Below are 23,691 nucleotides of genomic sequence, written 5' to 3' on the forward strand. Positions count from 1 at the left end.
AACAAGATGACTTGCAACTTATTCATTTGGGTTTTTTTTCTGTTTCTGTCTTGTAAAATTATTTAAATGATTTGTAACTGAACAAACACAGAAATTGTAGTATAACATGTTCATGTGGGGATCTGGGAGATAAAAGTAATCACTATTAATAAAGTTGTTTATGTTTATTCAATCCTTGAACTAATAAACTTTTTCACATTTTTATTTCATTTAATTATATAATAAAAATGTATTTCTGTTTCAGAAATGAACTTATTAATAAATTCATGCTAACAAAAAGCTTGTGTGTGTGTGTTTGTCTTTGAAAAGATTAAAAAGACAATGCAAATTTCTAAATTAGATTTTTCTCCAGTATGTCTTCAGTTTATTTCCATTTAAATATAACTTTTCTAAACAGATTTATAATAGCTGTGGTCTTGGTTTAAATTTGGGCTTAAGTAAAAGATAGAAGCTTTTAAAGTTGTTTTTATTTGCATAGAAGAGCGTCTTGCTAGTTATGACTGAATTCTCATCTTAACTAATTTTACTTTTATAAAGAACATTATTTTACTAAAACACTTTCGCTAAGATGTGATTTGAGTTTACAGAAGTAAAACTACAGCTTGTGATATAGTCTGAAAATTTTTTTAAAAAGTCACAAAAGTAAAGTTAGTATTAATTCTGCTGCACAAGACAAATGTTTTAATAAGGTGTTTTATTTGTAAAGTACAAATTTCTCCATAATCGCCCCAAAGTCAGATGTTTAAAAAAGACAGAATGAAGAAGTTAGCACAGTTGTGACAGGAATGTCATAAATCTGCAGCTACTAGTAGCTTCAATACATAACCTTTCAATAAATCCTTTTGGATCTTCATCATCTCAGTTTAGGAAGGCAATATGTAAATATTACCTCCCCAGATCTAAAATGATCTGTTCAGACAAGTTGACAGTAAATATCAGAACAAAGGCTCTGTCTTAATTTTCCCACTCAGACTCCCACTGTGCCCCTTCTTGGTTTTGCAGAAGTGTTCTTGCAATGAGTCTGATGGCCATGTAGCCCTTCAACAAAAGAGTTGGGGGTTTAGATCATTCCTCAGACGGAGCCCTCTGCGCCAGGCGTCATGTTGGCCATGACTCCAGGGCGGCTTTCACCTCATTGGTCCTTTTACCAGTGCCCTTGCTGGTAACTTTAACTAAATGTAACTTTGTGTTACATTTTATTGTCAGAAAAGTGCCTTATAAATAAAGTTTGATTGGATTTTGAATTGATTAAGCAGACAGCTACTCTTTCCAATTAAAATGAGAAATGGAGGAGTGGGATTGATGGGTAAGATCAGTGGTATCTGCTGATTGTAAAGAATAGTAGAACCCTTACTCTTCTGGGAAACCGGTCCTCAGAAACATCATCATGTTCCATTTAAATAACAGGAAGAATAACATTGATCCGATTTACCTGCTAGTTTATTGTGCTGTTTGAGAAATACTCTACAGAAACCATCTGGAAGGGGAAAAGTATGTTCAAATAATACATATCAGACAATAAAGGCTCCAAAGACAAAAGCAAACTTGATCAGTCTTAAGATGCGTTGAGCACCACTGACTCCCAGCACACCTAAAATCACCCCCAGTGAAAGATTTATATATGTACTTTAGCAAAACGGTCTGGCAAGGAGAAATAATACACATGCTGTCATATAATGATACCTTTTTAATACTAAACATGTAATGATAATAAGAGTGGATTAGTCAGGATATGATGTAACACGATGAATGAAAAGCTAAAGCTAGACCTACTTTAGTCCAACTTGTATGCTTTACGTGAGTCTAATAGCTTGATAATAAATGCAAAACACATGCATGTTATTGTAATAAGCTGCTAAAAAGTTTCCTTTACCTTTTAAAAAGTGATTTGGAAAGTTCTTATGAAGCAGTTTTAGGGTTTAATTTTTTCTTACAATGATGGGAAATTTGTACTGAGCCACTATGGAGACCCAGACCAAGCCTATACTGGTCCCATTGTTCCCCTGTACATTAACTAAATGGGTCTCGTAGAATTGCTGGCTGGGAAATTTCTCCTAATAACAGCAGCAGATGAACAGAATAATGTTACTATTGTGAATGAACTCTTCCAAAGTAAGGTTGTGTGATTTTCTTTTTCAACCAAATGTTATTCTAATTATTACTATGGCTAAAAAGAAATCTAACTTCTCTTTGGATAGTAGAAATTTTGACTATCCACTTAAAATAACACCAACAAAACTTAAGATATGATGCAATGGCAACAAAAAAAGTCTGCACTGGATCCATTTCTTTCTGATATTTAAAGTTCATTTCTTGATACCAAACCTTGGTGAAAATACAAAACATAAAGTCATTTCACTGTATGTAACACATATCATCTGCTGTGTGTGTCCGCACAGAGATTGTTTATACCTTTCATCTCTAATTAGCAAAAAAACAACAACAAAAACAAAAACATTTTGTATTTGGTTTTTTCTCCCCACAGAACCCTTGAGTTCATCCTGTCTGTCAGTTCAGGTGTACATCGCCAGGTACATCCACTGCAAAACAAAGGAGAAACAAAAGAAACAGAATAATTAGTGTTTCATAGTCTTTTCTTATCATCTGAACCAAAGTTTAGAAGGTTCTGAAGTTTAAATGAGCACCTCTGGTTCACGAAGAGTCATGGTCATCCCTTCTGCCAGCTGCTTGAAGATTTCTATTTAGAGAAATGGATATTTTTAATTTCTTGTAAAACACATGCAGACATGCAGCAGTAACTTTACTCTTGACTGTATGTGGAGCAGAGAAACTGAAGATTAAGTCCACATAACTCAAGTTACAGAAAGATTTTGGGGTTATTTTGCGCCACATATTCATTTTTTCCACTTTCTCTAATTGTACATGATGCATGCTGTACTGCTGGCTGCTTCTGCACTGAGGTGTATCTTCTTCTCCAGGCATTATTTGTACAGCCTAAACAGCAGTCTGTGCGTTGTATTTAAGTTACTGTACTGTTGACATGAGACCCAGCAGGGAGTCTCTCAACATCAGGAACTTTGGTTTTTTGTGAGAAATCAAGCTACAGGGGAATCTATTGGAAAAGCTGCAGATAAAGGACACATTAAATAGCAGGAATTTCTTTTGATAAAAATGATTTTTACTGTGAAGCAGTGATGTTTACAACTAGAGCATCTTTTATTCCACATTTTTTGTTCCTAAACTCTTGCAAACAAACTTGTCCTTTTCTCTGCCCATATTTAGTCCACACCAGCAGTTAGTCTTTCCATATTTCCATACACAAACCAAGGAAAATTTGATTTGATTTGATTTTAAGATTCTTTTATTTGTTTTTAAGTCTTTGAACAGCTTGGTACCACAATATTTTATCCGACCTTGTTAAGGTTCATCAACCCTCCAGAGCCCTTAGGTCAGCTGACCAGACGCTGGACGCTCCTTGATGAAAACGAGAGGCGATTGAGCCTCCGATATTGTAGGAAACATTACCTCTGTCTGTACGGTCTCCAAATAGGCTTTTAATTTTCAAAATCCTCTTAAAACCAACTTGTTTACCCTGGATTTTGGCTGAGCAGAGTTCACTGTTTCTGTTGTTTTTGTTTGTTTTTATTGTTAGTGATTTTATTCTTCTGCTGTTAATGGTTATCTTCTGGTAATTTCAGTATATTTTTAAGTTTTATAGTAAAATCTATACTAGCAGAAAATTAAATACAGCGACACACACACACTTGCACACACACACTCCTTGACACCAATCAGTCTTGCCAAGTTAAATGACTAAATGCACATTAGAGTATGGACAGTTTGTATTTTTTATTTATCTGAGTTTCTCTTCCTTTATTTACATTCATGATTCCATTATAATTTTATTTTTGCGTTTGCTGTATCATTTATTTTGCAAGTTTACGGCAGCCACTGAATAGAGATGAAATGTTGTTCTCTTGTGTGTGAACAATGAAAATGACAGCAGAGAATCATTTCAACAGCTTTATCTCAGCACATTTACACATGTACTCACGCGACATGCAGTCAAAGCGAAGGATGAGAGAGATGAAGCTCTCCAGCGTTATGTGTCCTGAAGAGGCGCCGTAACGCACAGCCATCAAATTCAGCATGTCATCACTGGTGCTCTTTCCTAACCAGCACACATAATGGAGAAAAAAGGTTTGATTTGTATTTGGTCAGTTCTAATCACCCAAAGTCTTTAAAATCTGTTTTATTGTAAATGGTTAATGATATTTTTTGCCACAGAATAAAACAATAAAGAATCTAAACGTACAGCGAGATGTTAATTGAGCTTGTATTTCCTCTAATGTTCCTATGTATGCATTTCATCTGTAGCAGCTGAGAAGAACTGAAAGATGGCGTACCTGAAGCAATGACGGCACTTCTCAGCTCATTCAGCGACAGAGTCCCTGTTTTTGAAGAATCACAACGGTAGAAAATGTCCTGGAGAAACAGAGACTGCTTGAGTCTGGGAATCTTAACCTCAGTTAGCAGATAGATCTGCATTTAGTACCTCTAACTAAAACTTATTGAGAAGGCAACTAATAAAAGAAAGAAAAAAGCTTTCATTTGCTAATTTTACCTTGTATGTTTCAATCTTCTTCCAAAGTCGAACAAACTCCTCCCCGTTCAGTCTGCCGGTGATTGATGTCTGTTTAACACTTCAGGAATTAGTGTTTGACATGTAGCTTCACGCCTCAGCCTGAAGCACTACTGTATTTTAAACTAGTGAAAGGGCGAGCAGGTTATAGCTGGACCGCTTCTTGTGTGTTTTATAAACTACATGTACTCCTAATTTTTTGTCTTTAAGCAAATAAACAATTTAAAAAAAAGAGGAGGGAGGCAGGAAGAGCCTAATTTCCAGTAGAGTGATTCAAGTGAATTAGTTGTAGTAGGATACATCCATGAGAGCAACCATGCTGCGACAGGCATCGATGCTGAAGCCTCCAGATTTCAAGTCTCCTAAATGAAAAGAGGATAAAATACTATGATGTAGTTGATGTTAGCTAAATAATATCTTATGTATTCTAAACCTGTTGGCAATAATCTCCAAACCTGTCAGAATTTTGTCATTGAGGAGCCTCTGGAGCTGCTCAGCGTCCACTTCTTCATACTGGAAAAAAGGAAAAAACAAACAAACATGCATTTACGTTTGACTCGTGTTGTTTCATGATGGTGGAGATTTGAACAGTTGCCACTCTGTATGTTCGCCCTGTGTATGCGTAGGTATTCCAGCTTCATTCCACACTCCAGAGACATGCATGTTCTGGTAATTGATCACTCAAAATTGTCGCTAGGAGTGAGTGTGAGCAGGAATGGTTGTTTGTCCTTCAATGTTGGCCCTGTGATGGACTGGCACCCTGTCCAGGGTGTACCCTGCCTCTCGCCCAGTCATGGCTAGGATAGGCTCCAGCTCCCAGTGCCCTTAATTAGACTAAGTGGTTAGAGAAAGATGGATGGATGGATGGATGAATAGACGGATGGATGGATGGATGAATGAATGAATGGATGGATGGACGAATAGATAGATGGATGGATGGATGTAAAGGAACTTCACCTAAGAAATGGGAACTGATCAAAATGTTGCAGATTTTCTAAAAGACACACGTTACCTTGTCAGAGAACTGACGGAACAGGGTCCTCTTACTGTCCTCATCAGCTCCGATTTGCTCTGAAATCGCCTAAAAAAGGGTATAAAATATACAGACCATCTTACATCTGTCTGTGTCATCATCCAGTCATATAAGCATATTATTGGAAAAAAGAAAAAAAGTTTAGAATGTAAGCCGTACAGACAAAAATGGATTTAGCTGGAGGGAGGTGGGTTTAGAAAATGTTTGATGGTGGTGGGAATGGGGGGGAGCACAGACTGGAGAAGGATAGCACACGTAAATATGCTCTTTTTAAAAGAAAACAGATTTTAGCAAGAAATTTTGTGGTTATTAAGTAGTTTTTATCCTTTGTAACAGGTAAAGTAAAACTTAACAAAAGTATCTCTTTTCTTTTACCACAAACTGTTTACTTTTTACCTAGGCCGCATGTCTCCCCAGACCATACCTTTGGACAAGGACTGGGTTAATAAATAGAAACAAATAATAGTTTTCAGGGAGTGGTGTTAGGTGTTACCGATGGCCCTCAACGTACTCTTGTTGAAAGACATAAATGTTCTGCAGTTTTCTTGATGTTTGATCAACATATTCAACCATCAAATAGTCACCTGTTCTGTTTCCATATGGTCATGGTTTGGGCCACCTGAATTCTCACTGAAAGGAAAATGAGACATAACACCATTACTTTGTTTTTTTTCTTTTTATAATCAAGTAGTTCAGCAATCATGATACTGTAATAACTTGCATTTAACAATAGTTTCCAATAACTGTAAGATTGCAGTTTTATATTTAGGGCTCATGAACACTTTAGTCTGCTTTAAATGAACCCTGATCTGCTTCCATGGATAGTAAAGTCTATTTGGAGTAGTGTGAACATGTATTTACACTCTGTTGCAGACCAATGAAGCAAACTCTGGTCTGCTTAAAAACCGGGGATTCTGTTCCCTTGCAAGTGAACTCTGGTTCAGTTTGCTTGCAGTGTGAAAGCGAACAGACCATCCAATGAACCAGAGAGGAAAATGGTGTTGGATGTGTCGTAGCGCAACATGTCAGATAATTTGCCACCTCGCCTGCTGCTTATACCAGACAGATTCAAGTAAAAGCCATAGTAGGTTTGAACACCAAAGGAAAACCAGAAACCCCAAGACTTGACAAAAACTTGCTGCACTATTTGCTTGTGGTGAACGAGCCATTTTTGGTCCTGGAAATGAGCTGGCTTTTCTTCTTCTTTTGTTTGTCACGTGTCATTTTGAAGAATATTGCCCCTTACTGAACAGTTATTGTGAATATGTGACATTGTCCAGGTGGTCTGGTCCACCTAAATAAAATTTAGCCAAACCAAATGAAGGTGTGAAAATTTTGTAAATTACACACCAAATGGAACCAAGTCACTCGGACTATCCTAATGTGAATGGCCCCTTAAAAGTCAAACATGATGGATGCGGACTATTTAATAGTTTTAATGCAATAATTACTTACTGGACATGCGTTTCAGCCTTGGAGATGATGGTCAGGATGAAAGAGGCCGTCTCATTGGGGTTGAATGTACATGGCACAATCAGGTATTCACCAGGTTTGAGTGTCATCAGCTCCATCACCTCACGTGCGTTCACAAAGGTGTTAGTCTGGGCTACAGGACTGTTTCTTCTAAAAAAATCAGCTGGAAACTTCCCTCTCAGTCCCTTGTACTGGAAATGTCAGTGAAATAGTTGTTTTGGTTTTTTTTAATGATGTCCTTGAAATTGTCATGTATGTGAACTGTGTTTTGAAATTAAGCTTTAAAAAACTTACTTCTTCAGTCACCTTGAAGAAAGGGAAAAATAAAAGTTTTTAAGTGACATTAAAAATCACAGATATGAAAAATATTAAGTTTAATCATTTTGGTTACGAGGCACCCGAGACATTTTGTACATAATCATATTTAAAAAACCAATACTATGTTGTCAATATTAACTTTTAAATGTGAATCACATCTATTCAACTGGACAAACTGAGTGGGGGTAAAATGTTCGAAAAGCGTTAAAAAAGCAATAAATACCTCGAACACAGAGAATCCAATGTGGAGGTTTTGAACCAGGCGCCTGTTCCTCTTGTCAGGCTTTTGCATGAGCGACACCAGAATATTTTTATCACTTTGTGTTTCGGCGCATTCGTTGGATAATTTTTCAATCTTGATCCCATACTGTGGATTAGTCCAGAAGCTGTCTGGAAGGAAAAAGGGAAGATGATTTACAGTTTTGTCAAAGGCGTCATGAATCTATTTGTTATAAGATAAATTACATCTTATGCACTGAAGTCCAGGTAGTTTTACATTAAAGTGTTTTGTTTTGTTTTTATTTTTACAACTAACGGTATGTTCAGACCAAACGCATTTTCAGTGTCAAAAACGCTGAACGCTCGACGCTGGTCATTAAAGTACCACGTTTGTGTCCGACGCCCAAATCGCTCCCAACGCTCCTGCCGCGTCTGCCGCTTGTGTCTGGAGCGAGCGGCAAACGCGGCGGAAAAGCGAGGAGGGAGGCGGCCCTTTCTTTCCGGTCAGTTTGAATGATGGCGAATTCAGTAGAGATATGGCATGGTTTTATTTGATAAATAAAGCTAGAGGACGTTGTCATAGGGCAGTAATACTCGGTGTTAATACAACAAGAGCCGCACTCAGCAGAGAGCCGCCGCCGCCCCCAAACAAAACGTTGCTAGGCAACATATCCTGCTACGTTGCCAAATCAGTAACATTCAGCTTTTTAGCAAGGAATGGTTATCCTAAATATTGCACGGAGTAATGGCCTCTCAGCCCCGTGTCTGGGTTCACCACAGGAATCCTCCAGGAGCTGCGAGCTGATCGCTCTGATTGGTTGACGCCCCGTGTCGAGCGGCCAAAGTTCAGCTCTGTCCATCTCTGGCTTTTGACGCGCGTTCCGCGCGGAACGCCGACACCCAAAACGCTCAAAACGCGACGCAAGAAAGCTCGACGCCCCCTTGCCGCGCCTCCCCATAGACTACATGGAAACCTGCCGCTTTTGACGCTCAAAACGCGTTTGGTCTGAACACACCGTAAGCAAATACTGTTTGCAATATTCAGTTATTCTTTATGGGTTTTCATGATATTTGTTTAAGCATTCATCCCATTATTCCTCAGTCTCTGGGATTAATGGGATGAAGTAAATAAAAAAAATAAACATCATATGCATGTTAGAAGATGCGCAATAATTATTTAATAAGCTCAATATGTAAAAGTATGATAATAAAACCTTGAGTCCCCACAAAATTTGCAAGGATTTTGCACACATTTATTGCAAGTACCGGGGTTATTCAAACAGCCTCCAGCTGTAGTTCCTGCAACCCATCGGCCCTCGTAGAACGAGGTCTTCCAGTGACAAGTGGAGCTTCCGTCGAGGAAGTCTGGGCACAGGCAGCAAATGTCGAGATCTGAGTAGAACCTGCAGAAGTCTTCCAGGGTCATCCTTTTAAAAAAAAGATGATTTAAAAAAACATTTTAAGTGCTGCTGGACTGATGTGACAGTCATGTGACAGTGATGCAGAGAAATACAAATGTGTTGCCTCTTGCATTTTAGAAAATGGATGTTACATTCTTACCAAAACTCTCCATCATCACGGTCTGAAAGACACATGTCTCGGTCCTGAGGACTCACAGTGTGCCACAGCTGCGACCTGTACAGACAGTGTGTGCAAAAAGGAAGCAGAAAGACAAAATTCTTAGAAAGTCTTCTTGGCATGGCTGTGCATTCACAGCTGTAGCATGTATGCATGCATACACATAAGAAACTGAAGCCATTTCCAGTCTAACCAGTCTCCAAGCTGCAAGTTCAGACTTTGTTTTTTTTTTTGTTTTTTTTTTGCTGTTTTGCAAGACAGCTTGTTTGGAAAGTTTAAACCAAAGACAAAAGAGCATCTTTCTTTCACAATCTCTGTTGAATTAGTATCAAGACAAGTCTTTGCTTCTGAGACCGGTTTCAAATTGTGCCTCACAAATTATTCAACTAAAATTCAAGACAAAAGGCAGATGATTGTCACAAAGTAACACTGAAAAAAAGTACATATTAGCTTGTTCCCATAGCCCCAGTGTAGAATGTAAAGTAAAGATCACATGGGATGTTATTTACAGGTATCCCATTTTAAAGAAATGCTGTTTAAGGTTGCAATATACAAAACTGATTAGCTTGGGAAACCCTGAAGACCAAGTGTGAAGCAGATATGACACATACGGAAACAAACTTCTGGGATGCAACGCATAGCTCAGTCATCAAAGAGACTCAAGTCTTTGCTCCTTTGCATTACAAGAACCAATTTGAGAAGATTGTAGCATGTGGTCAGGATGTCTTCTAGGTGCCTGTAGAGAAGATTTAGTGGACATGCTCCACTGTTTTGGAGGAAAGAATAATGACCGTATAACCCTGCTATGTCATATGTGTAGCCCGGTCTAAAATTTCATTACAGACCCAAAGGACTAAAATATAAATATGTTAAAACCCTTTATTAAAATGCATTAAATATTGTTAATCACAGTAAAACATAGTTAATTTCTTCTGTTAAAATGTGTTCATAAATAGTTATAAAAGTCAGATATAAACCAACCCAAGGTTTTGTCATTTAGTTTGGGAAAAATGCTATTCGCCACAAGTTTGTTTGGAACGTACTTATCAACATGTGCTTTTGGTTACCAATCAACTTGATGTGTTGTCAATATTGTATTCTCTGTTATCATATTGGTTGATGTAAACTCCATGGCCAATCACATGCATAAGGGCGGGATCTAAGACAGGAAGTGAAGGGAAACAGCTAGGATTGAGGCATTCAGCTAAAATGACGGGTGGATGTTACATTCTGAAATATTGTTATGAAGTTGTGAAATAACCAAAAACCACATGTGTATTGGAAGAAACCCTCAGAACTTTATTCTCTAATTTTTGTTTCTTTAATCTTATTTACTAAATATGATCTTTTGACTTTAAACTTTTTGTGTTATGTCTTAATTGCCTTACAGAATAACGGGTGTTATTGATTTCCAGCTACAGTTGTTATTCTGAGTGAACATAAACTAGAGTATTTTACATTTTCTCCTTGGGAGATGGAGGCACCGCCATAATTAAAAAACCTAAATAAGTGTAAATGGTTAAAAGCTACTTATTATTGTTTCTCCTGTTTACCAATATTAATTTATTTGTATTTAAGTAACGTACTCAGGGCCCCACTCATTGTACTATCACCAATCTTAACCAAAGGGTTAATATCTAGCTACTTGGGTTGGGTGCTACATAAATTGGAGGCACCCCTGGGATAACTTTCTTTTCTTCTGTTCAGTCCCTTGATATAAAAAGTCTATTGTAACTTTTAGTAGTAACTAAACATAACTTCAGTTTTCTGAAAGAGACTTTTTAAATTCATTCTCTCTTTATAAACGCAAGCTTTCTTAGCTAAACTATGGCCACTCAAAGTAATTTTTCACAACCTGATTTTGCTAATTGGTGCCGAGGTGAAGGGCTTGACCAGTCACATGCCATCCTAGTGCTTGGTACCCCAGAAGGGGAGGAAATATCTGCTGTTGAAGCAACATTGGAACAAATTAAAGCTTTGGGCAGAGTAAGAGTGAGAGGAAAAATGTTTAATGCTGAGAACCAAACCTTGACCATGCTATGCGAATGCCGTGAAGAAATTGATTCTACTAAAGTCCCACCAGAAGTGATTTCCACTATAGAAGGAATTAAATGGACAATCGTCATCTCTGAACCCAAAACCATCACAGACCCTTTCACAGAGAAATTGGACAAATTTCTACAGGATGAAGGGAAAACAATGATGACATTAAGAGATTATTTGCTCCCACCACTTCATGGAACAGCAATCCAGAGTCAATCATTTGTGCAGTAAGTGATGGTTTTCAGCCCAGGCCAAATGAAAGCAGTTCATACTGCTTTCATTAGGATCTTTTCTGGGCTCCATCCAACTCCAACTGGTGAAGAAAATTTGGACAGCTGGCTAGAGCAAGCAAAGTTCATGGTTGAAGAGTATGAGTGCTCAGACAAAGAAAAACGAAGAAGGATTATTGAGAGTCTCAAAGGACCAGCTTTGGAGATAATTCAAGCAGTACGCACATCCAATCCTATGGCAAGTCATATGGACTACATACAGGTACTGGAAAATACCTTTGGAACTTCAGAATCCGGAGAGGAACTGTATCTCACATTCAGAACTATGCACCAAAGACAAGGTGAATGCTTATCAGATTTCTTGCTCAGATTGGAAAGATTGCTGAACAAAGTAGTGCAGAGAGGAGGTCTCCCAGTCAGTAAAACAAGACTTGAGCAGCTCATTAAAGGTGCAACTGAATCAGACCTTATGCTACTTCAGCTAAATCTAAGAGGGAAGTGTGGTGATTCCCCAGCATTTCTAAACCTGTTGAAAGAGATTCGTGAGGAGGAAGAGCGCGAAGCAGCAAGACACAAACTCAAAAAACCAGCACAACGACCGTATGTGCGGGCAGTACAAGTAGGAAGTGAAACCGACTCAAAAGGCAGTCAGCAACCTGATCTTCAGACAGAAGTTCAAGAGCTAAAAGCAAAACTCAAAGAGCTAAACAAACAATTACAGTCTGCAGAGTTGAGTCACAAGAAAGAGTCCAGAGAAAAGACAAAAGACAAGTCAGACACAAACCCTGAAGTGCAACAGCTACAAAAAGAAGTCAAAGAGCTAAAAACTCAGTTAAGCGTGATGTCAGTAAAGTCAAAACAAAATACAAAAGAGAGATGCCAGTACTCTAAATTCAAATCTGACTGCAGTACAAAGTATGCTGCACCAAAGTCCAAGAGTAGTAAAGAGGCAGACTACTTTTGTTACAGATGTGGAGAAAACGGCCATATTGCAACGAAATGCACAGCCCCTGAAAACTCACAAAAGGTGATCATGAAGCTTATTCTCCAAGTACGAGGTAGCACTGATGGACAAAAAGACCGCACAGCTGATGAAGATGAGCGCGTTGCTCGAGTCAGTACTGCAAACGTCTCACCCCAAAGTGCAGATATTCCTGAAGGTCTTATTGGTCCATCATCCATAGCCCCCATAAAAGTAAATGACATCTCATGCAATGGTCTTATGGATTCTGGGTCAATGGTAACAATCATTTTCGAGGATTGGTACAATGCCAATATACCAACAATCCCGATACATCCCATTTCCAGTCTAGCTATCTGGGGTCTATCAGCCGAGTCATATCCTTACTGTGAGTATGTAGTGGTAGAGATGGAGTTTCCCGAGGATGTAACAGGTGTGAAAGGGCCCGTTAATGTCCTAGCTCTCGTTTGTCCTGAGCCACCACAAGGTCATGAAACCCCTGTAGTTGTTGGTACGAATGCTTTTCTGTTCTGCCGCTTATTCCAGCTGTGTAGAGACAGTGGTAGTGAATGTAAAGTCAGCTCCAAGAGAGTACAAGCAGTTTATGACCAAATACAAACTCAGTCTTTGAAGTCACAGGCAGCAGACAACCCTGTAGGACAAGTCAAATGGCTAGGTCCTGGACCACTTACTATTGCTTCTGATGAAAAGTGTTATGCCACTTGTAAAGTAGAGCAGAAGGTTACTAAGCCCAGAGATGTTGTCCTGGTTGAGGCACCAGCCATGCCCCAGTTTCCATCTGGTGTGTTAGTGCAGCCAGGTGTTGTCCCAGAGAGTGACATAGACGAGAATCACTTTGTTGTTCTATTGCATAAGTCAGAGAAACCTACATCGATTCAAGCTGGCACAGTTATCGCTGAAATGCATGTAGCAGATGTAGTCACAAACCCTAAAGCTCTAGAGTCTGAGACTAGCACTTTAGATCCCGAACTCTTTTGTTTTGGTGATTCACCTGCCCCCGAAGAGTGGAAGAAAAGGCTACAGCAAAAGTTAGCTGAGAGGCAAAATGTGTTCTCCTTAAATGAATGGGACGTGGGTTTAGCTAAAGATGTAGAACATCACATCAGGCTTAGCAATTCTACTCCTTTCAGAGAGCGATCACGCCGCTTAGCTCCCGCAGACATTGAGGATGTAAGGCAGCACTTACAGCAGCTGTTAGTTGCAGGGATCATTAAGGAGTCTTGAAGTCTATTCGCATCGCCTATTGTGGTCGTACGAAAAAAGAATGGCTCCATCAGAATCTGCATAGACTACAGAACTTTGAACAATCGTACCATCCCAGACCAGTTTACTGTCCCACGGATCGACAATGCCTTAGACTGTCTTTCAGGCAGCAAATGGTTCTCAGTCCTGGATCTCCGGAGTGGATATTATCAGATTCCCATGTGCGAGGAAGACAAGGAGAAGACTGCGTTTATCTGTCCCCTCGGATTCTATCAATTTGAAAGAATGCCGCAAGGTATTACAGGAGCACCTGCCACTTTTCAGAGGCTTATGGAGAAAGCCGTTGGCGATATGCATCTTCTCCAAGTCATCGTGTACCTTGACGATATAATCGTGTTTGGCAGAACCCTCGAAGAACATGAGCAACGTCTTCTAAAGGTCTTGGATCGTCTTGGAGAATTCGGTCTCAAAGTGTCAATAGACAAGTGTCAGTTCTGTCAGTCCCAAGTGAAATACGTTGGTCACATCGTTTCAGAAGCTGGCATAGCCACCGATCCAGAAAAAGTGGCTGTTGTCAAAAACTGGCCAGAACCCACAAACCTAAAGACCCTTCGCTCATTTCTTGGGTTTTGTGGGTATTACCGCAGGTTTATTGCAAACTACTCAAGCATTGTCCGTCCTTTGACTGAGCTAACAAAAGGCTACCCACCTACACAGAAACACAAAAAGGCACAAGGCAAAGATCCATCCAAGACTTACTTCAAACTGTCAGAACCATTCAAAGAGTGATGGGACCAATCCCGTCACCAAGCATTTAAACAAATCATTGACTGTCTGACCAACGCTCCTGTGCTAGCATTTGCTGATCCCACCAAATCATATGTCTTGCACGTAGATGCTAGCATGAATGGCTTGGGTGCCGTGCTTAATCAAGAGTACCTTGAGGGCCTCAAGCCAGTTGCCTTTGCGAGCCGAAAACTGAGTGATTCGGAACGAAACTACCCAGTACATCAACTCGAGTTCTTGGCACTGAAGTGGGCGATCGTGGACAAGTTTCATGACTACCTTTATGGAGCCAAGTTCGTAGTAAGAACGGACAACAATCCATTAACATATGTGTTGACTACCGCCAAATTAAATGCTGTCGGACATAGATGGCTTGCAGCTTTAGCCACATACGGCTTCAACATTCAGTATCGGCCTGGTCGTCACAACATAGATGCTGATCTATTATCACGACAGTACACCCATGACTCTGAACAATGGACAGATAATCCACAGTCTGCCATAAATGCTATTTGCAAAAAAGAGTTCAACAGTGAGACTACTAAGTCTTTGGATAGACTAGTGGACCAACTTGGCGTCCTTCCATCTGTGATTCCAGAGGCTTATGCTTTTCCAGTGAGTCTGAAATCAACCACATTGGATCAGTTAACTACCAAAGACTTGCAAGTTGCTCAAGATTTCGATCCAGTCATCGGTCTCATCAAACAAACCATCCAAACTGGACAACCACTAGTTCCATCGAAAAATCAACCACCTGATGTAACTTTGCTCAGTCGTGAGAGCTCCAAACTGGAACTCAAAGACAAACTACTGTACACACAGCGGAACCTACCCAACAAACAGCTGGTTTTACCAGAACAGTTCCGAACCAGTGTAATGAGATTGTTACATGATGAATGTGGACATCTTGGTGTAGAGAAAACCACAGAATTGCTCAAGGATCGTTTCTATTGGCCTCGAATGAATGCTGATGTGGAGAAATACATAAAAACTTGTGGACGCTGTATTTCCAGAAAAACACTCCCGCAACGTTCATCCCCACTGAATCAGATCACTAGTAATGGCCCTTTAGATCTAGTCTGCATTGATTTCCTTCAAATAGAGCCAGACAGCAAAGGAGTCGCTAATGTACTAGTAGTAACTGATCATTACACCAGATACGCTCAGGCATTTCCTACAAAAAACCAAAAGTCAGTCACCGTTGCCAAAGTCTTGTGGGAAAAGTACTTCATTCATTATGGACTACCTGCCAGAATACATTCGGATCAAGGCAGAGACTTTGAAAGCCGCCTTATAAAAGAACTCTTATCCATGCTTGGAATTAGAAAATCACGTACCTCGCCGTATCATCCACAAGGTGATGCTCAACCGGAACGTTTCAACAGAACACTTCTCTCAATGCTTGGAACACTTGAAAACGTGCAAAAACAAAATTGGAGTCAACATATCAGTCGGTTAGTACATGCGTATAACTGTACAAAAAATGAGTCTACCAGATACTCTCCCTACTACTTAATGTTCGGACGCAATGCCCGATTGCCCGTCGACCTTTGTTTTGGTATTGCTCTTGATGGTGATTCGGAGATATCTCACCTACAGTATGTTGATAAAATGAGAAAAGAACTCCAACAAGCTTACCATCTAGCTACAGAGAGTGCAACCAAGAGTCATCTGAGAAATAAATCACATTATGACCAGCGAGTAAGAGACCAACCTCTACAGGAAGGAGACAGAGTCCTGATAAGAAATGTCGGCCTTACTGGAAAACACAAACTACAAGATAGATGGAGATCTACACCATATATTGTCATCAAAAAGTTACCAAACTTACCTGTATACAGAGTCAAATCAGAACAAGGAACTGGAAGTGTCAAAACTCTACACAGAGACCACCTACTACCAATCGGTTACCTTGTAAGGATTCCCAAGAATTCTGAACAAACTAAAAGAGTCAGAACACCAGTTACCAGGAGACAACATGCTCTTAGACATCAAGCACCTGACCAAAATGCTCAAACATCTGATGTTTCTTCAGAATCTGAGTATGAGTATGCTTACGAGTCTCCAACCTGTGACAATGTCAGGCGATCCTCATCACCATTTGACAGACTCCAAACAGAATCTACTCCCTCTGAAAGTTCCCCCTCATCTGAGAATGAACAGGATCTGGATGAAGGACAATCTGTCAGTTCACAAGAACAGGAATGTCGGTCCTCAAATGTGGAAGCAGAAACTAATGGTACAGCTGAAGATACTGACGTAGAGTTACGAACTTATACAAGCCCTAAAATCAGAAAGTTAACGCGTGAAGTGAAGCCAGCCATCCGCTTGACCTATGATAAACCTGGAGGCCAAACTGAGGAACCTGTGACAATTGTGCACCAAGGCATGGTCATTCAGTAGAACCTCAGTACCAGAGGAAATTCTGATCCAGTAAAACTGCCTAGACATCCCAGAACTTGCCCCTATCAATCTAAGTCTAAACTATATAGTTAGATGAGGACATCTAAGCCTTTTAGAAGGGGAGGATGTAGCCCGGTCTAAAATTTCATTACAGACCCAAAGGACTAAAATATAAATATGTTAAAACCCTTTATTAAAATGCATTAAATATTGTTAATCACAGTAAAACATAGTTAATTTCTTCTGTTAAAATGTGTTCATAAATAGTTATAAAAGTCAAACCAACCCAAGGTTTTGTCATTTAGTTTGGAAAAAATGCTATTCGCCACAAGTTTGTTTGGAACGTACTTATCAACATGTGCTTTTGCTTACCAATCGACTTGATGTGTTGTCAATATTGTATTCTCTGTTATCATATTGGTTGATGTAAACTCCATGGCCAATCACATGCATAAGGGCGGGATCTAAGACAGGAAGTGAAGGGAAACAGCTAGGATTGAGGCATTCAGCTACTGCGTTTGCCTGACGAAGGATGTGAAGTTAAGCTACAGGAAAAAATGGACAGAAAACATTGTGGATGCAGAGTCTACATTGCTGTTTGGGACTATATAACCCTGTGATGAGTGACTACTCGGATTTATTTGACTTTTGTGCTTTTACGAAATGTTTAAAGTGCATAAGTGTGATGCTAATCGTGAATTAGCATTTTAGCATTTTACCGCGACTTAGTTCCTACTCTGTATGTAAAGTATATGAGCTTGGATGAATATATGAAACTAATTAGAGACTTTTAATGCCCAGTGAACCGAGAGGAATTCTCTGGACTCTTCTGTTGTGGATAAAAAGAGAGAGAATCGAGTTTCACCGAGTGCATTTCACACAGCCTGTGAAGCCGAGCTGCCAGCCCGGTTACAGAGAACGACCTGCATGATGACCGACAAGGTTTTAACCATCCATTGCCCTTGAGCATAAGGAGTTGTGAGTAAAACCAAAGCACCTTCACCTTAATCTTGGTTTGTGAACCAAGGAAACCAAGCCATTTTTCTATTTTTTTGGCCCAACGAACCCGAGCGTCGTATCAGGCCTGCAACAATTGTTTATTTGAGCGTCAAAGACTCTTTAATTCCTGGTATAAAGCTGGACTTGATTTAATTGGACTCGTGTGTGGGTGGATGTTACATTCTGAAATATTATGAAGTTGTGAAATAACCAAAAACCACACGTGTATTGGAAGAAACCCTTAGAACTTTATTCTCTAATATTTGTTTCTTTAATCTTATTTACTAAATATTATCTTTTGACTTTAAACTTTTTGTGTTATGTCTTAATTGCCTTACGGAATAACGGGTGTTATTGATTTCCAGCTACAGTTGTTATTCTGAGTGAACGTAAACTAGAGTATTTTACATTTTCTCTTTGGGAGATGGAGGCACCGCCATAATTAAAAAACCTAAATAAGTGTAAATGGTTAAAAGCTACTTATTATTGTTTCTCCTGTTTACCAATATTAATTTATTTGTATTTAAGTAACGTACCCAGGGCCCCACTCATTGTACTACCACCAATCTTAACCAAAGGGTTAATATCTAGCTACTTGGGTTGGGTGCTACATATGGTTTATATTGGACCAGTGTATCTCAGAGATTACGCCGCGGTTTCCGTGGGCAAACGTGTAATCAGTGGTTCCCATGAGAAAGCTGAAGTCACAAAGCCTAAAAAAAACATGGATTTAACGTTCTGCAGGATACTGTTGGAAAAGTTCTCGAGAGTCATTTCTGAAAAAAACATAATCTCTTCATTATAAACAAGTAAAGTCTTGCCTATATCACTTAATAATGTGAAAAGATTTTAAATTTGGTGTTCACAAGATTTGAACATGTAGTGCATTTTCTCCACCCAGATTACTGCCTGCAGGCCGTTCCTTGCTAATGGATTCACTCAACAATAAGCCCTGTCAAAACTCTCCATCTCCCATGTTACCTTACCTTGCACAACCAGTTTGGGATTATGGTTATAAGACAAGTATTGAGAGATTTTTCAAGGCTCTGGTCCACCAACAAAAAGCATGTTTAAATTGTGAGCGATGTGAGGAATTTATAAATCCCTCTGAATAAACATCTGAATAAACATATCTGATAAACGTACCTTAACAGAGTAAAGGAACAACTATGAACGAGCTGAGCATGAAAGGAGTCAGTGTTTGGAAAATGTACTCTATCTCTGGAATGCAGCAAACTGGAACAGTTTGGCTGGAAAATACTTTATAAAATTCTGTCTCACTTGTCACTCCAGTCTCCATTCCACTCTCCTCTACCCCACGGGTTCCATAAACGGACCAGGTTTACAGGCGTTCCTCGGCTCATCATCTGTAACCAATAACCACAATAGAAACACCTCTGTAGCCATTTTACAACACACTATCACAAAACATGCTTCACAGCAACAGCAGAGGCAAATTTCTAGGTTTTTTTTTTCTCAGAAAAAAAAGAAACTTCCTACATTTTTCAGTTCCTTTTCAATCAATACATGAATTTACCTGCTTCACTCCTGTGACAGTATAAGCGTGGCCTTGGACCAGTCCATTTGGTAGCACAGTGTTGGCAGATGTCTCCTAAGGTATATAAATGCATGATTTTGTACATATTTGCTTAATAATTTAGTCACTCTATCAAGTGACAAGTACCTAACTTGTGACAGTAAGTACATAAACATATATATGTACAAAGTTTAATGATTTCTGAAAAGGTTGTTTAGAGATCTTCAGAATCTATTGGAAACTTAACTAAAGAGGTCAAAGGTTAAACTTAGAATATCAAGATGCTATGAAATGAGTTCAGTGGGAAAGTTTTAGATAAAGTGCAAATATATCAGGTAATTAAAGAAATGCTATTAGCAAATCCCTCTTTTATTTAACATTATAAGACTGTTAGAATTGTTGTGAGAAGCTTCTGACATTTGTCATCAAATGCCCTTTATCATATTTGATGGTCATAGACGTATTAAACTGAATTTACTTCATGAGAATGTCCTTTCTCAGGTGTTGAACACTACTGAAATGGGTTGAAGTTTGCCTCTCAACAGCAAGGAGATGGCAGTTGCTTCATTTTAGTCTCTCAATGTGATTTTAATGCTTGTATGAAATGTGCAATCAGCTTGACATGAGCATTTACTTCCTAATGCTAGTTCCTAACAGTGGTTGTGTCACTGAGGAATAATACAGATAACAGCCACTATAGGCCTATTTATGCTCCATGCAAAAGACAGATTTGGAACATGTCATCCGTATTTTGCTCAATTTATGTGTGTAATTTGGTCAATTTTCAGGGCCCTTATAGATCCCCTGGAAACCGTAGTAACACTCTCCAGCAGTATAGCTGATATTTGATGACTGCACAAACTTCCACCATCACAACCCGGCCAATTATTTATGTTCCTAAATAAAAACGTATATTCATGAGCTTCTCAACGGTCAGCATGTATACTATTGACTAAAACTGACATTGAAACTAGGAAGTGAACTCTAAACTCTACGCTGCCCTCTGGTGGATGTATAGCCTAACAACAATACCAACATAAAGGATGTATGGAAGTACATGTGATGTTTAAAACAGCCGTACCTGTTTAGGCATGTAAAGGAAGCATGAATGTGCCCTTAGAAAGACTGCCTGCTTTATGTATAATCCTTTTATAGCCCAGGTCATCCCTGCAACATGCAACATCTGCTTGATACTCCCTAATCACAAACAGCAATTTTCATATATTTGAAACCCTCCCCTGTTCTGCTCATCATGCTGTGGCAAGTCATGCTTTTATTTGCCTTCAAGTGATTTTCTGATTGACATTTTTACATTCTTTAAAGATTATCCTTTATGGAACAGGCCCGTGAAAGAAAGGTGCTTCAGGAAGGTTTACGGCATCATGCTTACGCCCTGTGGTGTGCCACATCCCATCAGTGACTTCGACTGACCAGCTCTGCACATCAACTCCCACAGGTTTTTAGGAGGGTTTGATAGCTGGACGCAAATGTGGACCCCACCAGTGAAATCCACCAAAGCTTCTGATGGAGTTCCGGCATTCATGTCTGAATAGGAGCCACACACCCTGAAACAAAAATGTGATAAGTGTTATCAAGAAACAATGCAATAACCCACAAAGCAGCAATTCGGTTGCATCCTGAATACTTTGCGTAGGCTTTCTCCAGCAGCGCAGGCCAGAATTCAGTCGGGTCTTTGGAACGGACAAAGATAAGTCTTCCATTGATCGTTGGTAACTTGTCATCAATGACAACATCAACCCATCTCCCAAATCTCCAGAACTAAAGAGACAATGAAAGGAATGTAGAATTTAGAGAAATTTAGAGAAAGGCAAAACATTGTTTTTGCTGTGTGCTAACAGAACTAAATGCTTGTTTGCAGGTTCTGTTTAACAGATAAACTTAAATCCTTTTTCTGCTTTCTTGCCCAGTGCAAAATTATGTTACATTTTAAATCATAGGATGGGTGCCCACCCTGGACATCAAGCTCCTAGGCCTCGCTGTCATTGGATAGTAAGAAGATGGTTTGACAAAGTGGAACCTGAAATCGCTGCATCCTCTTCATCAAAAACAAATTCCTCCTCTGTTAGCAGAAGCCAGGGAGCTAACAACCTTCACAATGTACATCCAGTGACAGATTGGGTGAAAGATTCACAGTAGCATATTTAACATAAGTTTATACTTCAATATCACACAGTTGTAATATAAATAAAAATGATTCAACTTTAAACATCAGTTGTTGTAAACAGTCACTACAAAGACTTATACATATATGGGAGATGGTTGGTTGTTGCATTGAAGTTGAAGAAGCCTCTGACTGAACACACTTTGTGTTTAATCACAATGCTTTATGGAAGGCTTGTAGCGTTGTCCATTATGTTAAGTTACTCAACTGCAATGTTATTTAGCATGATTTGTTTTGGACAATCTAACATTCCTGGTGTAAAATTTTACATTAATTCATTATACATTAATTCAACATTCACTAGATAAACAATCAATTTGGAAAAGAAATTAAACATTGTTGTGCAGCTTGTCTTTTAAATACCAGCCGGAGCCTATACAAAACTCCTGTCGCCTGTTTCTTAAAATGACAGTAAATATTTTAGTAAAATATTCATTCTAAAGATATGAGATTAAATTTTTACCCTGAAATGGAACATCCCACAGTAGTCCTTATCAAAACTTTGCTCGAGGGGAACAACTTGCTTCAGGATGTGATTCTGGAAGGTCAGAGCTCCAATAGATGCAATAAACCAGCAGTTTCCTAAGTTTAGAAAAAGATGTTTAACTTATCAACATATTTTATATTAATGTGTTTAGTTTGGCTGTGGACACACATGTTAACACAGCCAAGAGGCAGAAAACTCACTTCTACAAAGTCTTTAAACAGATTTTATATGTGAAAAAACTTGACCGATATTTGGTTTATTGCACAAATTGTAAATACAGTTTACAGGGTTTAATTATTGTTTTTCTGTTTATATACATTTATTTTCTTGTCTTTTTTAGGAGCAAATTGTTCCTTACATCTGTGGTTTCCAAACTTTTTCTGCAGGGCCCCCTTTTCATTGATGGCAATCATGTCAAGCCCCCCCTACCCATCACATGAACCAAACATACTAAGATATGCATCATTAATTTAGTGGCTGTATTGGAGGTAAGTATTGTTAAAAATGTTATTTTTATCCATTCTTGTACTTTAGTGTGAAACATTTTAAACCAGGAATCTCTGCAAACTTCTACAGGTGAGCCATGTTTTCAGTGAGATGGATGCTGCTTCAGTAAAACAGCTTCATGTCTGATAGATGGTGGTTTAGATCCACCCAGTCCATTGCGCCCTGGCCTGCAATGGACTGGGTGGATCTTGAGTTGGTGGCCTCTGTTGTCATAAGTGTCCCTGTGTGGATGGATCCCTAAGATTGGTTGGAGTGTTGGTTGGAGTGTTTTATATGCTTTATCTATGTGGGTGGAAAAAAAAGTGAGTGTATGTGTTAAACTTTGGCTAAATTCTATGTTTTTGTATGTGAATGTGTTTTTATTTTAACCTTGTTTTAGCTTTGCATTTTATTCTGTAAAGCACTTTGTGCTACTTTTGTTTGAAAAGTGTTATAAAAATAAACTTTGATTTGATTTCAACAGGCTTTTCTTCGTATTCAGGATGAAAAGTCCCCAAGTGGTTTTGATTGGCTTCATAATTCATACAAATTATTAGACGATAATATTTTAAATCATGCTAAAGACTGTGCTCTCTTCATTACCTGCCATTGATTATTACCTGGTCAAGCAGGGGTTAGACATGCTTCATCATATTTTCTTCTCTATTTTTAGTACTTGAAGTCTCTCTTGTTGATTTATCATCATTTCTCATCACCAACTTGTCCGGTGCCAAAACTCCAAGGTTAATTCAGCCTTGCTGTGATCCCCTGTGATAACCCTGGGCTCCCCAGTTTGGGAACCACTGCCTTGCATATGTTTACATGTTGTTTCTGTGCTTTACTGATTTACTGCTACAGTTGTCTGTGGTGCAGTAAACACAGCAATCAAGGTTTAAAACCAATGGATTTTTGTTTCAAATGTTTGGTTTTGTTTTTTCTTTACTTCCACAAACTTTTACTTGTCTTGCCATTTTTTTTTCATTTTTTTTTTACGAATGGTGAGCAAATAAAATGGCAATTTTCCAATAACTTATCTGAATCACATTTCTAAACCTGTTTTCTGCCTCTTGTCTGAACTTGCATGGCATATATGAAAAGCGGCTTCAGGTTTCTCAGTGAATGAGGGGAT

General features: G+C 39.0%; 1 protein-coding gene across 1 annotated transcript in view; it reads right to left on the reverse strand.

The window, feature by feature from the left end:
* Positions 1 to 23,691, reverse strand: part of LOC306772129 (calpain-1 catalytic subunit-like) — a gene marked incomplete at both ends in the record, with an annotated part of 273,362 nt that overhangs the window by 248,273 nt on the left and 1,398 nt on the right. The window contains 16 exons of the mRNA XM_079261542.1: positions 4,016 to 4,132; positions 4,368 to 4,446; positions 4,586 to 4,654; positions 4,904 to 4,965; positions 5,059 to 5,116; positions 5,616 to 5,684; positions 6,221 to 6,266; positions 7,092 to 7,300; positions 7,651 to 7,817; positions 8,913 to 9,073; positions 9,207 to 9,281; positions 19,152 to 19,237; positions 19,408 to 19,482; positions 20,798 to 20,972; positions 21,053 to 21,186; positions 22,053 to 22,171. Coding sequence (XP_079117668.1) covers positions 4,016 to 4,132; positions 4,368 to 4,446; positions 4,586 to 4,654; positions 4,904 to 4,965; positions 5,059 to 5,116; positions 5,616 to 5,684; positions 6,221 to 6,266; positions 7,092 to 7,300; positions 7,651 to 7,817; positions 8,913 to 9,073; positions 9,207 to 9,281; positions 19,152 to 19,237; positions 19,408 to 19,482; positions 20,798 to 20,972; positions 21,053 to 21,186; positions 22,053 to 22,171 — 1,701 coding nt within the window. The remainder of the gene's footprint in view (positions 1 to 4,015; positions 4,133 to 4,367; positions 4,447 to 4,585; positions 4,655 to 4,903; positions 4,966 to 5,058; positions 5,117 to 5,615; positions 5,685 to 6,220; positions 6,267 to 7,091; positions 7,301 to 7,650; positions 7,818 to 8,912; positions 9,074 to 9,206; positions 9,282 to 19,151; positions 19,238 to 19,407; positions 19,483 to 20,797; positions 20,973 to 21,052; positions 21,187 to 22,052; positions 22,172 to 23,691) is intronic.

The sequence above is a fragment of the Telmatherina bonti genome (assembly GCF_933228915.1).
Source record: "Telmatherina bonti genome assembly, chromosome: 22".
Taxonomy (NCBI): domain Eukaryota; kingdom Metazoa; phylum Chordata; class Actinopteri; order Atheriniformes; family Telmatherinidae; genus Telmatherina; species Telmatherina bonti.